At 41.5% G+C, this 16214-nt stretch overlaps 1 protein-coding gene across 5 annotated transcripts in view; it reads left to right on the top strand.

The window, feature by feature from the left end:
* Positions 1-15462, top strand: part of LOC139761104 (beta-alanyl-dopamine/carcinine hydrolase-like) — a 113628-nt gene extending 98166 nt beyond the window's left edge. For 4 of the 5 annotated variants that reach the window (XM_071685028.1, XM_071685024.1, XM_071685013.1 and 1 more), the window contains 2 exons: positions 3118-3305; positions 14380-15462. In XM_071685028.1, coding sequence (XP_071541129.1) covers positions 3118-3305; positions 14380-14486 — 295 coding nt within the window. In that variant the 3' untranslated portion in view covers positions 14487-15462. The remainder of the gene's footprint in view (positions 1-3117; positions 3306-14379) is intronic. The other variant, XM_071685029.1, reaches the window with a different exon arrangement.
* The last annotated feature ends 752 nt before the right edge of the window (positions 15463-16214 follow it).

Raw genomic sequence — 16214 nt, 5'->3', positions numbered from 1 at the left:
TGTAGAATGCTCGAAAGAGTTACATTGATACACAGTTCTCACAGACCCAAGGTCCAGGCTAGGTGGTTAGGCTTTAACATTACTGAAAAAAAGATGCAGGAGAAGAAAGGGATGGCAAAGCGGAGGCTCTTTCCCCAGCCTTCACTTCAACTGACAGAGAAACAGGTAAAAAAATACCTTGCAGGCTTAACATGTATGAAGAAATTTTGTATAGGAAAGTTGGAAAGTACAGTGAACATGAATATGTCACACATCCCATCACCAGAGACATGCATACCTTCACGTTATGAAAACAAAAGTAAGGATAAACCTTGAGCTCCAACCTTGCGACTTACCATGTCTATATTTTTTCTGACGTGGAAGGATACAATAATTCTTTCTTGTTCTTTTAAAGTATGCATTGCAGGTTAATCGCTGTTAAGTTACCACACCATGGTTAGGGTGGGAACAGTGGTTGAGAAGGTCGCATAATATACCACCATTTAATGATGATTGATTAAAAGAATTGTTCAATACTGGAGAGTGACATGTGATGTTCAAGGCTAATTTTCAAGATATTGACATTGTTGCTCTGAGCAACATGTCCTGGGAGCTTATTCTTCATGTCAGTAATTTTGTTAGTATAGAAATGTAATGTGCAATCCACATTGACTATGTGACCTCTAAGATATAGTCCACTTCCTCTCATTGATAGTACTAGTGTGACCGCGTCGAAATTTTCAATATCAACGTTGTTGAATCTTGGAAGTATTTAAAGTATTCTGTTAACTTTCCTCAGAGTCACCTCTTGCTTAGAGAACACTTTCAACTCTCACAGTCTCTCCTCATATGGTTTGTTATATAAGGGAGTAATTAATTCAGTTGCTCTTCACTGCACCGCTACCAATTTATGAATATCCTTAAGTGCATTTTTGAGGTGGGATCTAACTAGGCTTACATATAGTAGCAATATCACATTCACACTTTTGCATGAAACGTTTGTTGATAACTCCTGACATCCTGTTTGCTTTTATGGAACTTTTTTACAAAGTTGGGAGAATTTGAAGTTGTTGGAGACAGTGACCTGTAGCTCCCTCACACAAGTGCAAAATCAAATTTCTTTAGGTTTCTAATTGTAACAGCTGAAATTTATTGAAACTAAATGGCATTTGCCATTTTCTACCATTCAGCCATTCATATCTTAAGATTATCACCTTCAAATAATATGGCAATGCGAATACTTCTGTCATCCGCAAATTTGGACACTTAGATTATTCAGCCTTACATCAATATCATTGATATAAGTGATGAAAAGTGTAGGCCCCAGGATAGACACCTGGAGAAACCCCACTAGTAATAGTTGGCTGCATTCATGATTCACCATTCATTACCACTTTTTGCCTCCTGTCACATAACCAGGCTTCTGTCCAGTGTCCAGTGCAATGAATAATCCCCAAGGCCCAGACTTTATGCATCAGGTCAATGTGGGGGACTTTGTCAAATGCTTTTTGGAAGTTCAGATATCTGATGATTTATAAGATTTGAGGAGATATGTAAGGCATAATATTACTTTCAAAAACCATACTGTTTATTGTTGATCAGACAATGTTTTTTGTTTGAGATAAGCAATGATTTCATCTGTAATAATTGACGCCAGAAGTTAACATATAATTGAAATGAGGTTAATCGGATGGTAACTTCTACGCATTTCACAGCTTGTCTTTTGTATATAGGAGCAACATCTGCCAGTTTCCAGTCCTGCTGTACTATTCCAACCTGAAAAGATTATTGAAAATGTAGGCTAATAGATTAGCAGTTTTGTTTTGATGTTTCTAAGTACTAATGGATTGAAACGATCAGGACCTAGACTTTTTTCATAAGATGTCAACCTATCTGTCTGTGTTTGTAGTCCTCTGTGATGATAAATTCTGGTATTATGGGTATGCTGCTTATCACTGTCTCAAAATTCATGTTGCTGCTTTAGTGTTGAAACAGAAATGAAAAGACTTGCTCATAGTTGTTGCTATGCCTATTAGCTTCTTATTATTGATATATCTGTAAACTTTTTTAGGATCTCTGTCACTGTTTTGTGCAATAGTACTCACTCCATACTCTCCTTTGCCTTGCTTAGTATGTCTTTGTGCCTCTTTCTTAATCTTCTTATATTGCTTTACAATATTTGGGTCAACGCCTGATTACATAAACATTTAGTTTATTTCTGCTCCCCACAAGTCTTACAATTTCTGGGAGCACCATTCAAGCCTGTTGCTGACTTTCTTGCTTCTTGTCTTATATAGGAATGAATGTGAGGTGGAAACTGACACCCTGAAACTTGTGTATTCTTTGGCTTAACAGTCCATGTTGTGTGTGCCTGTGTTGGTGATAGTTTTCACGTGATTAACTCTTCATGTGGGGAACCTGTCATTGATAAAGTGAGTGTTAGAAAGATGTATAAAGAAATGGTAAACATCTCTGACAGAACATGCAGTGAATCTCATGCTGATGTGACAGACTGGGGTTGTCTACTTTCCCATAAGCCAGACTCCCTGATGCCTCACACTATTCACACATGCCCACATCTTGTTCTTGGATAGCAAGAGGCATGTCCACTTGACATGAATATCATTTCTCCTGCACTTACCTTCAGATTGCCTGTGTTCTGTAAGTAGTGTCTTGTCCGAAACAGATAACTTCTTATTGCCTCTGCCATATGCACCTACACCCACCTATATAATAATTCCTGCAGGTACCTCCTTCCATCTATAAACCTCATGTACCTCCTCTATGTTATCCCTGGGGATAGGGAAGAAAGAATACCGTCCACATATTCCCTGCATGTTGTAGAAGGCAACTAAAAGGGGAGGGAGTGGGGGCTGGAAATCCTACCCTCTTTTTTTGATTTTCCAAAAGAAGGAACAGAGATGGGGGCTGAGTGAGGATATTCCCTCAGAGGTTCAGTCTTCTGTTCTTAAAGCTACCTCACTAATGTGGGAAATGGCGAATAGTATGAAAAAAACTCCTTTATGTATCCATACCACCCCAACAGCAGCAGGTACTCCTTCACCTAAACTATCACCATCCCCCAAGTACTGTCTGCCACATGCACCCCTTCATCTAGCCTGTATATCACCTCCCTAGGTACCAACACCTGCAGGCGCCAGTGGTGGAGAATGAATTGAAGTGGAGCTCTCTGCTGCGTGAGGCACGGGCAGTGCAGTGCACCCCACCCACTAAGCGTCAGCACCTGCTTGACCTCCTGTCCGACACCCATCATCCGGAACATCCCTTCTTCCTGACCAAGTCTCACTTCGTTACCACCACACTGGGTGGGTAGTGCTTGCAGCATTGCTCACTCCTTCTCCAACATGGGTCCTAGAATATTCTTGTGGAAGGGTTTATCACGACTGTTTACTGTCACAGCTCTAGGGCAGGTGGGACTCTCTTGACGCATCCATTGTTGAAACGATCTTATCTGCAGCAAAGAAAAGTTGTGGGAGAAGAAATGTCCTTTGTTAGCTTAGGTTCCTAGCCATTATCCATTATTGTGAGGTAGGAGGTGGTGCTAATGTGAAAAAGTTTAGAATTGCGGCAAGTTGTCAAGTTTCAGTACCTCAAGGAAATATCTAATTTTACCAGAGTATCCAAGTCTCAACCTGCATTCTCGTGGTAACCCGTCAATACAACCCTAAGGAATGGAACTAAAGGAGGGGGCATTGCCCAACTCCATCAGGGAAATCCTTTCATATTTAGACAGACTCCTGAGGTGTGCTACACCTGAGGTGTGCTGTGACTTTTTTGACAATTTTGTAACTGATTTAGGATGATGGCACTGAATGTGATTGGAATGACTGGGAACAGTAAAAGGAGGGAGCTTGTGGAGAGGTTTCAAAAGTTGTAGCTTAGATGTACTGGGATTGTAGAAATCCATATCCTCGGGCTGGATGTATAGAGTGGAAATGGAAATGATGAATGCAAGTTGTGGAAGGTGTGGTATGGACAGGAATGAGTGAAAACTATCAGGGAAGAGGGAAAGAATCATGTGCAATTCTGTTATCACCAAGAGCATGGGGGGAGGGTGTTTCAGAGCATGAATGGAATGGATCAAGAATAGTGTGGGTGAAAGGAAAGATTAGGATTTTGAAGTATGCATGGGTATTTGTATATGTTCTTGTGAACATGAAGACTTTACAAGGTAAGGGTGACATGAAGCTTTTGTGGAGAGATTTGGATGACTGTATAACTGGTTTTGAGAATGAGAGAAACGTGATTGTATTGTGATATGAATGTGAAAGTGGGATGTGATGGAATTGGCAAGATAGTTGGTAAATGGGGAGTGCCTGGAGTAAATGAGAATGGAAGTTATCTCGTGGATATTTGTGCTGAGAAGGGTTTATTCCTTGCAAACACTTTTTTTCAACACAGGATGATCTACAGATATACATTGATGAGAAATGATGGAAGAGAAGAGTAAAAGGCTTTGATTGACTCTTTGGTAGTGGATAAAGGATTGAGAAAGGTTGTTCTATTTGCTAGAGTCATGAGAGGATTTCTTGGAGTCTCTAACCATTTCTCAGTTCTTGTGGGGATGAAGATTAGGGACAAGTGGAGGTATGGTTTAAAAAAGAATGGAGAGGTAAGGGTGTTAGCAAGCAATAAGATGAATTGGGAAAAATGCTGAAAGGAGTCTGAAAGGAAGGTAACTAAAAGCTTAAATGGGAGTGCAATGATTGTAGGAAGGCACTCCATGTGTGAATGAGGTGTTGAAGATGTTTAGGGAAAAATGTTAAAGGTTGTAGAATTAGTAGCTGAATACAAGGTCATGAGATATTGGAATAAAAGGGGCAATGCATGGTAAATAGAAGAAATTAGAAATGCTGTGGAGGAGAACAAAAAGGTATATTGTAGATTGTTTGATAGGAATGACAAGTGGAAGTTCAGCAAAGGAAAAGGGAAGAATATATGATGTGTAAGCAGAATGTTAAGAAGCTGATAGAGGAAAGCAAAGAATGAGTAGATGAAGATTTTGCAAGATGAGTGAAAAGTTTTGGGATAAAAAATTATACTGGAAGGAGGTGAAAAAGGAAGGTGAAAGTAAGAGTGGAAATCTTAATGCAAAATTAAGGAAAGGGAGTTGCTTAATCAAAAGGAGGAGTTGAGAGGTATATGGAAAGAGAATTTTGAAGAGTTGACGAATGCAGGAGAAGGGAAAGCAGCTGTTGTTACATACGTGGGTATGGAGAACGGAAGGAAAAGAATGCAAATGCAGGGGCCTATAGCAAAAAGGGAGGTAAGAAGGGCAATTATGAGGCTGAATGTAGGAAAGACACCTGGAGTGGATGGGATTACTGCTGAAATGCTGAAGTATGGAGGAGAAAGTGTGATAGTGGATACATCTGATATGTAATTTAGCATGAAAACAGAAGGTTGTGCCTGAGTATCAAAAACTATTATTGTTCCTTTATTCAAAAGAAAAGAAGGTGCTAAGGATGTATGTAGGAATTATTGGGAATAATTACCTGGAGAAGGCATATGATAGGGTGGATATAGATGCTTTGTGGAAGGTTTTAAGAGTACATGGTGTGGGAGATAAGTTGCTAAAAGCAGTGAAAAGCTTTTAACCAATCACTCAAAATCTTTTTCACTCCATCCTTCCACCTCCAATTTGAAGTCTCCTGCTTCTCCTCCTTCCCGCCACCTCTGACACATACATCCTCTTTGTCAATCTTTCCTCACTCATTCTCTCCATGTGTCAAAACCATTTCAACACACCCCCTTCTGCTCTCTCAACCACACTTTTTATTACCACACATCTCTCTTAATCCTTTTATTACTTACTTGATCAAACCACCTCACACCACATATTGTGCTCAAACATTTCATTTCCAACACATCCACCCTCCTCCACACAACCCTATCTATAGTCCATGCCTCGTAACCATATAACATTGATGGAGCCATGATTCCTTCAAACATACTCATTTTTGCCCTGTGAGATAAGGTTCTCGCCTTCCACACATTTTTCAATACTCCCAGAACGTTTGCCCCCTCCCCTATGCTGTGACACTTCCACTTCCATGGTTCCATCTGCTGCTAAATCCACTTTCAGATATCTAAAACATTTCACATTCTCCGGTTTTTCTTCATTCAAACTTACCTCCCAGTTAACTTGTCCGTCAACCATACTGAACCTAATAACCTTGCTCTTTTTCACATTTACTCTCAACTTTCTTCTTTCACACACTTTACCAAATTCAGTCACCAACTGCAGTTTCTCATTTGAATCATCCACCAGCACTGCATCATCAGCGAACAACTGACTCGCTTCCCAAGCTCTCTTATCCACAACAGACTGCATACTTGCCCCCTTTCCAAAACTCTTGCATTCACCTCCCTAACAACTCCATCCATAAACAAATTAAACAACCATGGAGACATCACACACCCATGCCGCAAACCTACATTCACTGAGAACCAATCACTTTCCTCTCTTCCTACACATACACATGCCTTACATCCTCGATAAAAACTTTTCACTGCTTCTAACAACTTGCCTCCCACACCATATATTCTTAATACCTTCCACAAAGCATCTCTATCAACTCTATCATATGCCTTCTCCAGATCCATAAATGCTACATACAAATCCATTTGCTTTTCTAAGTATTTCTCACATACATTCTTCAAAGCAAACACCTGATCCACACATCCTCTACCACTTCTGGAACCACACTGCTTTTCCCCAGTCTGATGCTCTGTACATGCCTTCACCCTCTCAATCAATACCCTCCCATATAATTTACCAGGAATACTCAACAAACTTTATTTATATATTTATTTTGCTTTGTCGCTGTCTCCCGCGTTTGCAGGGTAGCGCAAGGAAACAGACAAAAGAAATAGCCCAACCCACCCGCATACACATGTATATACATACACGTCCACACACGCAAATATACATACCTATACATCTCAGTGTACACATATATATACACACACAGACATATACATATATACACATGTACATAATTCATACTGTCTGCCTTTATTTACTCCCATCGCCACCTCGCCACACATGGAATAACATCCCCCTCCCCCCTCATGTGTGTGAGGTAGCGCTAGGAAAAGACAACAAAGGCCCCATTCGTTCACACTCAGTCTCTAGCTGTCATGTAATAATGCCCGAAACCACAGCTCCCTTTCCACCTCCAGGCCCCACAGAACTTTCCATGGTTTACCCCAGACGCTTCACATGCCCTGATTCAATCAATTGACAGCACGTCGAACCTGGTATACTCAACAAACTTATACCTCTGTAATTTGAGCACTCGCCTTTGTCCCCTTTTCCTTTGTACAATGGCACTATGCAAGCATTCCGCCAATCCTCGGGCACCTCACCATGAATCATACATACATTGAATAACCTTACCAACCAGTCAACAACACAGTCACCCCCTTTTTTTTATAATTCCACTGCAACACCATCCAAACCTGCTGCCTCACCGGCTTTCATCTTCCGCAAAGCTTTTACTACCTCTTCTCTGTTTACCAAATCATTTTCCCTAACCCTCTCACTTTGCACACCACCTCGACCAAAACACCCTATATCTGCCACTCTGTCATCAAACACATTCAACGAAACTTCAAAATACTCACTCCACCTCCTTCTCACATCACCCCTACTTGTTATCACCTCCCTATTAGCCCCCTTCACTGAAGTTCCCATTTGTTCCCTTGTCTTATGCACTTTATTTAACTCCTTCCAAAACATCTTTTTATTCTCCCTAAAATCTAATGATACTCTCTCACCCCAACTCTCATTTGCCCTCTTTTTCACCTCTTGCACCTTTCTCTTGACCTCCTGCCTCTTTCTTTTATACATCTCCCACTCATTTGCATTATTTCCCGGCAAAAATCATCCAAATGCCTCTCTCTTCTCTTTCACTAATAATCTTGTTTCTTCATCACACCACTCACTACCCTTTCTAATCTGCCCACCTCCCATGCTTCTCATGCCACAAGCATCTTTTGCGCAAGCCATCACTGCTTCCCTAAATACATCCCATTCCTCCTCCACTCCCCTTACCTCCTTTGTTCTCACCTTTTTCCATGCTGTACTCAGTCTCTCCTGGTACTTCCTTGCACAAGTCTCCTTCCCAAGCTCACTTACTCTCGCCACTCTCTTCACCCCAACATTCTCTCTTCTTTTCTGAAAACCTCTACAAATCTTCACCTTCGCCTCCACAAGATAATGATCAGACATCCTTAAAGTTGCACCTCTCAGCACATTAACATCCAAAAGTCTCTCTTTCGCGCGCCTATCAATAACACGTAATCCAATAACGTTCTCTGGCCATCTCTCCTACTTACATACGTATACTTATGTATATCTCTCTTTTTAAACCAGGTATTCCCAATCACCAGGCCTTTTTCAGCACATAAATCTACAAGCTCTTCACCATTTCCATTTACAACACTGAACACCCCATGTATACCAATTATTCCCTCAACTGCCACATACTCACCTTTGCATTCAAATCACCCATCCCTATAACCCGGTCTCATGCATCAAAACCACCAACACTTTCATTCAGCTGCTCCCAAAACACTTGCCTCTCATGATCTTTCTTCTCATGCCTAGGTGCATATGCACCAATAATCGCCCATCTCTCTCCATCAACTTTCAGTTTTACCCATATCAATCTAGAATTTACTTTCTTACACTCTGTCACATACTCCCACCACTCCTGTTTCTGTAGTAGTGCTACTCCTTCCCTTGCTCTTGTCCTCTCACTAACCCCTGACTTTACTCCCAAGACATTCCCAAACCACTCTTCCCCTTTACCCTTGAGCTTCGTTTCACTCGGAGCCAAAACATCCAGGTTCCTTTCCTCAAACATACTACCTATCTCTCCTTTTTTCTCATCTTGGTTACGTCCACACACGTTTAGACACCCCAATCTGAGCCTTCGAGGAGGATGAGCACTCCCCGCATGACTCCTTCTTCTGTTTCCCCTTTTAGAAAGTTAAAATACAAGGAGGAGAGGGTTTCTAGCCCCCCACTCCCGTCCCCTTTAGTCGCCTTCAATGACACGTGAGGAATATATATATCCTTGGGGATAGGGGAGAAAGAATACTTCCCAAGCATTCCTCACGTGTCATAGAAGGTGACTAAAGGGGACGGGAGCGGGGGGGCTGCAAACCCTCCCCTCCTTGTATTTTAACTTCTAAAAGGGAAAACAGAAGAAGGAGTCACGCAGGGAGTGCTCATCCTAGTCGAAGGCTTAGATTGGGATGTCTAAATGTGTGTGGATATAACCAAGATGAGAAAAAAGGAGAGATATGTAGGATGTTTGAGGAAAGGAACTTGGATGTTTTGGCTCTGAGTGAAATGAATCAAGGATATAGGGAAGAGTGGTTTGGGAATGTCTTGGGAGTAAAGTCAGGGGTTAGTGAGAGGACAAGAGCAAAGGAAGGACTAGCACTACTCCTGAAACAGGAGTGGTGGGAGTATGTGATAGTATAAAAAAGTAAACTCTAAATTGATATGGGTAAAACTGAAAGTTGATGGAGAGAGATGGGTGATTATTGGTGCATATGCACCTTGGCATGAGAAGAAAGATCATGAGAGGCAAGTGTTTTGGGAGCAGCTGAGTTGAGTGTGTTAGTGGTTTTGATGCGCGAGACCAGGTTATAGTGATGGGTGAGTTGAACGCAAAGGTGAGTAATGTGGCAGTTGAGGGAATAATTGGTATACATGGGGTGTTCAGTGTTGTAAATGGAAATGGTGAAGAGCTTGTAGATTTATGTGCAGAAAAAGGACTGGTGATTGGGAATACCTGGTTTAAAAGGAGAGATATACATAAGTAAACGTATGTAAGTAGGAGAGATGGCCAGCGAGCGTTATTGGATTGTGTGTTAATTGATAGGCGCGCGAAAGAGAGACTTTTGGATGTTAATGTGCTGAGAGGTGCAACTGGAGGCATGTCTGATCATTATCTTGTGGCGGCGAAGGTGAAGATTTGTAGAGGTTTTCAGAAAAGAAGAGAGAACGTTGGGATGAAGAGAGTGGTGAGAGGAAGTAAGCTTGGGAAGGAGTCTGAGCACAGAATGGAAAAAGGTGAGAACAAAGGAGGTAAGGGGAGTGGGGGAGGAATGGGATATATTTAGGGAAGCAGTGATGGCTTGCACAAAAGATGCTTGTGGCATGAGAAGCATGGGAGGTGGGCACATTTGAAGGGGTAGTGAGTGGTGGGATGAAGAAGTAAGATTATTAGTGAAAGAGAAGAGAGAGGCATTTGGACGATGTGACCATGTGCCCAAACCATTTCAAAACACCCTCTTCTGCTCTCTCAACCACGCTCTTTTTATTTCCTCACATCTCTCTTACCCTTACGTTACTTACTCGATCAACCCACCTCACACCACACATTGTCCTCAAACATCTCATTTCCAGCACATCCACCCTCCTGCGCACAACTCTATCCATAGCCCACGCCTCGCAACCATACAACATTGTTGGAACCACTATTCCTTCAAACATACCCATTTTTGCTTTCCGAGATAATGTTCTCGACTTCCACACATTCGTCAAGGCTCCCAGGATTTTCGCCCCCTCCCCCACCCTATGATCCACTACCGCTTCCATGGTTCCATCCACTGCCAGATCCACTCCCAGATATCTAAAACACTTTACTGCCTCCAGTTTTTCTCCATTCAAACTTACCTCCCAATTGACTTGATCCTCAACCCTACTGTACCTAATAACCTTGCTCTTATTCACATTTACTCTTAACTTTTTTCTTTCACACACTTTACCAAACTCAGTCACCAGCTTCTGCAGTTTCTCACAAGAATCAGCCACCAGCGCTGTATCATCAGCGAACAACAACTGACTCACTTCCCAAGCTCTCTCATCCACAACAGACTTCATACTTGCCCCTCTTTTGCAGGTTTGTTGAATTTGTTTGATGATAGAGTGGCAGATATGGGGTGTTTTGGTCGAGGTGGTGTGCAAAGTGAGAGGGTTAATGAAAATGATTTGGTAAACAGAAAAGAGGTAATAAAAGCTTTGTGGAAGATTAAAGCCGGCAAGGCAGCAGGTTTGGATGGTATTGCAATGGAATTTATTAAGGGAGTGACTGCATTGTTGATTGGTTGGTAAGGTTATTTAATGTATGTATGATTCATGGTGAGGTGCCTGAGAATAGGTGGAATGCTTGCATAGTGCCATTGTACAAAGGCAAAGGGGATAAGAGTGAGTGCTCATATTACAGAGGTATAGGTTTGTTGAGTATTCCTGGTAAATTGTATGGGAGAGTATTGATTGAGAGGGTGAAGGCATGTACAGAGCATCAGATTGGGGAAGAGCAGTGTGGTTTCAGAACTGGTAGAGGATGTGTGGATCAGGTGTTTGCTTTGAAGAATGTATGTGAAAAATACTTAGAAAAGCAAATGAATTTGTATGTAGCATTTATGGATCTGGAGAAGGCATATGATAGAGTTGATAGAGATGCTCTGTGGAAGGTATTAAGAATATATGGTGTGGGAGGCAAGTTGGTAGAAGCGGTGAAAAGTTTTTATCGAGGATGTAAGGCATGTGTACGTGTAGGAAGAGAAGAAAGTGATTGGTTCTCAGTTAATGTAGGTTTGCGGCAGGGGTGTGTGATGTCTCCATGGTTGTTTAATTTGTTTATGGATGGGGTTGTTAGGGAGGTGAATGCTCGAGTTTTGGAAAGAGGGGCCAGTATGCAGTCTGTTGTGGATGAGAGAGCTTGGAAAGTGAGTCAGTTGTTGTTCTCTGATGATACAGCGCTGGTGGCAGATTCATGTGAGAAACTGCAGAAGCTGGTGACTGAGTTTGGTAATGTGTGTGAAAGAAGAAAGTTGAGAGTAAATGTGAATAAGAGCAAGGTTATTAGGTTATCTGGCCCCCCGCTCCCATCCCCTTTAGTCGCCTTCTACGACACGTGAAGAATGCGTGGGAAGTATTCTTTCTCCCCTATCCCCAGGGATATATATATATATATATATATATATATATATATATATATATATATATATATATATATATATATATATATATATATATATATATTCATTTATTTATTATTTATATTTATCATACTTTTTCGCTGTCTCCCGAGCCAGCGAGGTAGCGAAAGGAAACAGATGAAAGAATGGCCCAACCCACCCACATACACATGTATATACATACACGTCCACACACAGCACATATACATACCTATACATCACAATGTAGACATATATATACACACCCAGACATATGCATTTGTACACATGTGCATAATTCATACTTGCTGCCTTCATTCATTCTCGTCGCCACCCCGCCACACATGAAATGACAACCCCCTCCCCCCGCATGTGCGCGAGGTAGCGCTAGGAAAAGATAACAAAGGCCACATTTGTTTACCCCAGACGTTTCGCATGCCTTGGCTCAATCCATTGAGAGCAAGTCAACCCCGGTTTACAATATCGTTCCAGTTCACTCTATTCCTTGCACGCCTTTCACCCTCCTGCATGTTCAGGCCTCGATCACTCAAAATCTTCTTCACTCCATCCTCTTACCTCCAATTTTGTCTCCCACATCTCCTCATTCCCTCCACCTCTGACACACATTTTGTCAATCTTTCCTCACTCATTCTCTCCATGTGACCAAACCATTTCAAAACACCCTCTTCTGCTCCCTCTACCACACTCTCTTTATTACCACACATCTCTATTACTCTCTCATTACTTACTCGATCAAACCACCTCACACCAGTTATTGTCCTCAGACATATCATTTCCAGCACATCCACCCTCCTCCACACATCTGTATCTGTAACCCATGCCGTGCAACCATATATCATTGTTGGAACCACTATTCCTTCAAACATACCCATCTTTGCTTTAAAAGATAACGTTCTCGACTTCCACACATTCTTCAACGTTGCCAGAACTTTCACCCTCTCCCCCACCCTATGATTTACTTCCGCTACCATGGTTCCATCCACTTCCAAATTCACTTCCAGATTATCTAAAACACTTAACTTCCTCCAGTTTTTCTCCATTCAAACTTACCTCCCAATTGACTTGTCCATTAACCCTACTGTACCTAATAACCTTGCTCTTATTCACATTTACTCTCAGCTTTCTTCTTTCACACACTTTACCAAACTCAGTCACCAGCTTGTGTAGTTTCTCACCCGAATCAGCCACCAGCGCTGTATCGTAAGCGAACAACAACTGACTCACTTTCCAAACTCTCTCGTCCACAACAGACTGCATACTTGCCCCTGTCTCCAAAACTCTTGCATTCACCTCCCTAACAACCCAATCCATAAACAAATTAAACAACCATGGAGACATCACACATCCCTGCCGCAAACCAACATTCACTGAGAACTAATCACTTTCCTCTCTTCCTACACGTACACATGCCTTACATCCTCGATAAAAACTTTTCACTGCTTGTAACAACTTACCTCCCACACCATATATTCTTAATACCTTCCTCAGAGCATCTCTATCAACTCGTATCATATTCCTTCTCCAGATCTATAAATGCTACTTATAAATCCATTTGCTTTTCTAAGTATTTCTCACATACATTCCTCAAACACCTGATCCACACATCCTCTACCACTTCTGAAACCACACTGCTTTTCCCCAATCTGATGCTCTGTACATGCCTTCACCCTCTCAATCAATAACCTCCCATATAATTTCCCTGGAATTCTCGAGAAACTTGTACCTTTGTAATTTGAGCACTCACTCTTATCCCCTTTGCCTTTGTACAATGGCACTATGCAAGCATTCGGTCAATCCTCAGGCACCTCATCATGAGTCATACATACAGTAAATAACCTTACGAACTAGTCAACAATACAGTCACCCCCTTTTTTTTTTGATAAATTCCACTGCAATACCATCCAAACCCGCTGCCTTGCCGGCTTTCATCTTCTGCAAAGCTTTTACTACCTCTTCTCTGTTTACCAAATCATTCTCCCTATTCCTGTCACTTTGCACACCACCTCGACCAAAACACCCTATATCTGCCACTCTCTTATCAAACACATTCAACAAACCTTCAAAATACTCACTCCATCTCCTTCTCACATCACCACTACTTGTTATCACCTCCCCATTAGCCCCCTTCACTGATGTTCCCATTTGTTCCCTTGTCTTACGCACTTTATGTACCTCCTTCCAAAACATCTTTTTATTCTCCCTAGAATTCAATGATACTTTCTCACTCCATATATATATATATATGAGTGTGGTGCATTCATGTTTAAGATTAGATGTAAAACGATATATGCCTACATATATAATTATATTTTTTACAGTTATTGATATAAAGATAAATGAGGTTCATGACTTATTATGATCTGGCCGGTGTAGGACTGTTTGACCTGCTGAAGAGGAAGTGGACCTTCTGGATGGACAACCCTATGACGTGTCAACCGCTTCTCTCTCTGCCTCTCGTTTTCTCGTGGGACAAAGAGTGATGATGACCGCCACCACCACCGCCTCGTCTCACCTGTGTGCTGCTGTACCCCTAGCAAGACTGAGTTAGCTGTTTGTCACAGACAATGACTGAGGTACACCATCACTTGCAGAGGGCGCTGGTGGCTTTGTCAGTGTGAGTTGAACACCATATCATGAGTCCAGTAGACATCGTTCTGCTTTCTTCATATATGAGAGTCAGATCACTCGGAAACCTTGTGGTTAACGAAGTGTTTCTGCCCAAACGGTGGTGGTTCATACGCTCTGAGCTTCAAGGAAGAAAAAATATTCCCGGTGTTTTTTGTTTTTTTCATATAGAAACAGGAACTTCATAAGCTTTTCCAAGCGTAGTCAGTGTAGTACAGTTTTGATGTGCCAGCATGAATGCAAGACCCATACCTGCTGAAGGATATTGATTATGAAGTCTGCAGGTTATCACCATTAAGTAAATTACTGCACTCTGTGCCATAGAGATGAGGAGGAGATGAGGGGACATGTGGTGTGGAATGTCAACCAGCTGGCGATGAGATGATGGCTTCTCAGGAGTTGGCATCTGCTACTTCCTCACAAATTTTCAGTAACGTGATCAGTATGTAAGAAGAAATTATGATGTCCAGACACCAGGGATATATATGTTCAGGTATCTTGTGGGAAAATATTACGATATGCTCAATAGGGATGAGATTTTAGTCATTATCCATGTCGTGAAGTGGTGTGCCCTTCCAGAGTGGCGGGGAGGATGAAGCGGGTGAGGAAAGTTGTGATGATGACCATACCTGATGCACCGCGAGACGACCCGTCTTGTGCCAGCCTTCCACATCGTGATATAAATCTGTAGTGTTGGTTAACTAGTTCAAGTAACTGAGATTATCTTTCATGTTGTTTAAAGTCTTTTAGGTCTTTTGGTTTGCATGAACTACTAAAGGATTTTCACTATGTATATGTATACAAATACAATTAAAGTATGTTGTATGTATACTTCTTACTCTAGATATCCATGAAATAGGACAGGCCAAATTAAAGGTACATCCATGAGAATAATGACTTCAAAGGAAGTCAGATTGCAAGGTTCAGTTTTGCACACACACACACACACACACACACACGAAAAAGAGAGGTTAGAGGCCATAGATTTGTCAGCCATGGAGTAGAAAATAGTTGTGTGGCTTGATCACAACCTTTACATTTTTAATCCAGTGTGATTATGTCAAAAATTATTTTTTCCAAAGTGCAAATATAGAAAAGCCAGAGGCCATAGCATGAAGTTGAGGAAAATTGATGGAAAAAATATTTTTTTAGTATAGAGATGGATAAGTGAAAAAATGTTGACATTGAGAGTGCAGACAGCATACAGAAGTTTGACTAGTTGTATGACTTTGGGAAATAGATAGGGCAACTTGCTTCTAGAACAGTCCTACTTTCAACTACATTGAGATGTTCGTGATGGATTTCAGCCCCCCAAACCTTCCCTATCCCCTACTGTCATTCAAAGCACCAACCCACTTAAAGTCGATCAGTTCGCTAAGCTTTTAGGCAAATGTGTAGGAGATAAGAGTGTAACTGAGGAGCAAAGACATACCTAAGAGGGCGAAGAAAAATGAAAATCTTTTGGGATTGTGCTGAAAAAGATAAGTATACATGGGTGAGTATGGTTAAAGGTGAGCAGCCATTACTGGATTATATACCAATTGACTGAAGTGCAAAAGTAATAATTGGATGTAAATATGCAT

The sequence above is a fragment of the Panulirus ornatus genome, chromosome 3 (assembly GCF_036320965.1).
Source record: "Panulirus ornatus isolate Po-2019 chromosome 3, ASM3632096v1, whole genome shotgun sequence".
Taxonomy (NCBI): Eukaryota; Metazoa; Arthropoda; class Malacostraca; order Decapoda; family Palinuridae; genus Panulirus; species Panulirus ornatus.
This window is presented reverse-complemented; position numbering and strand designations above follow the sequence as displayed.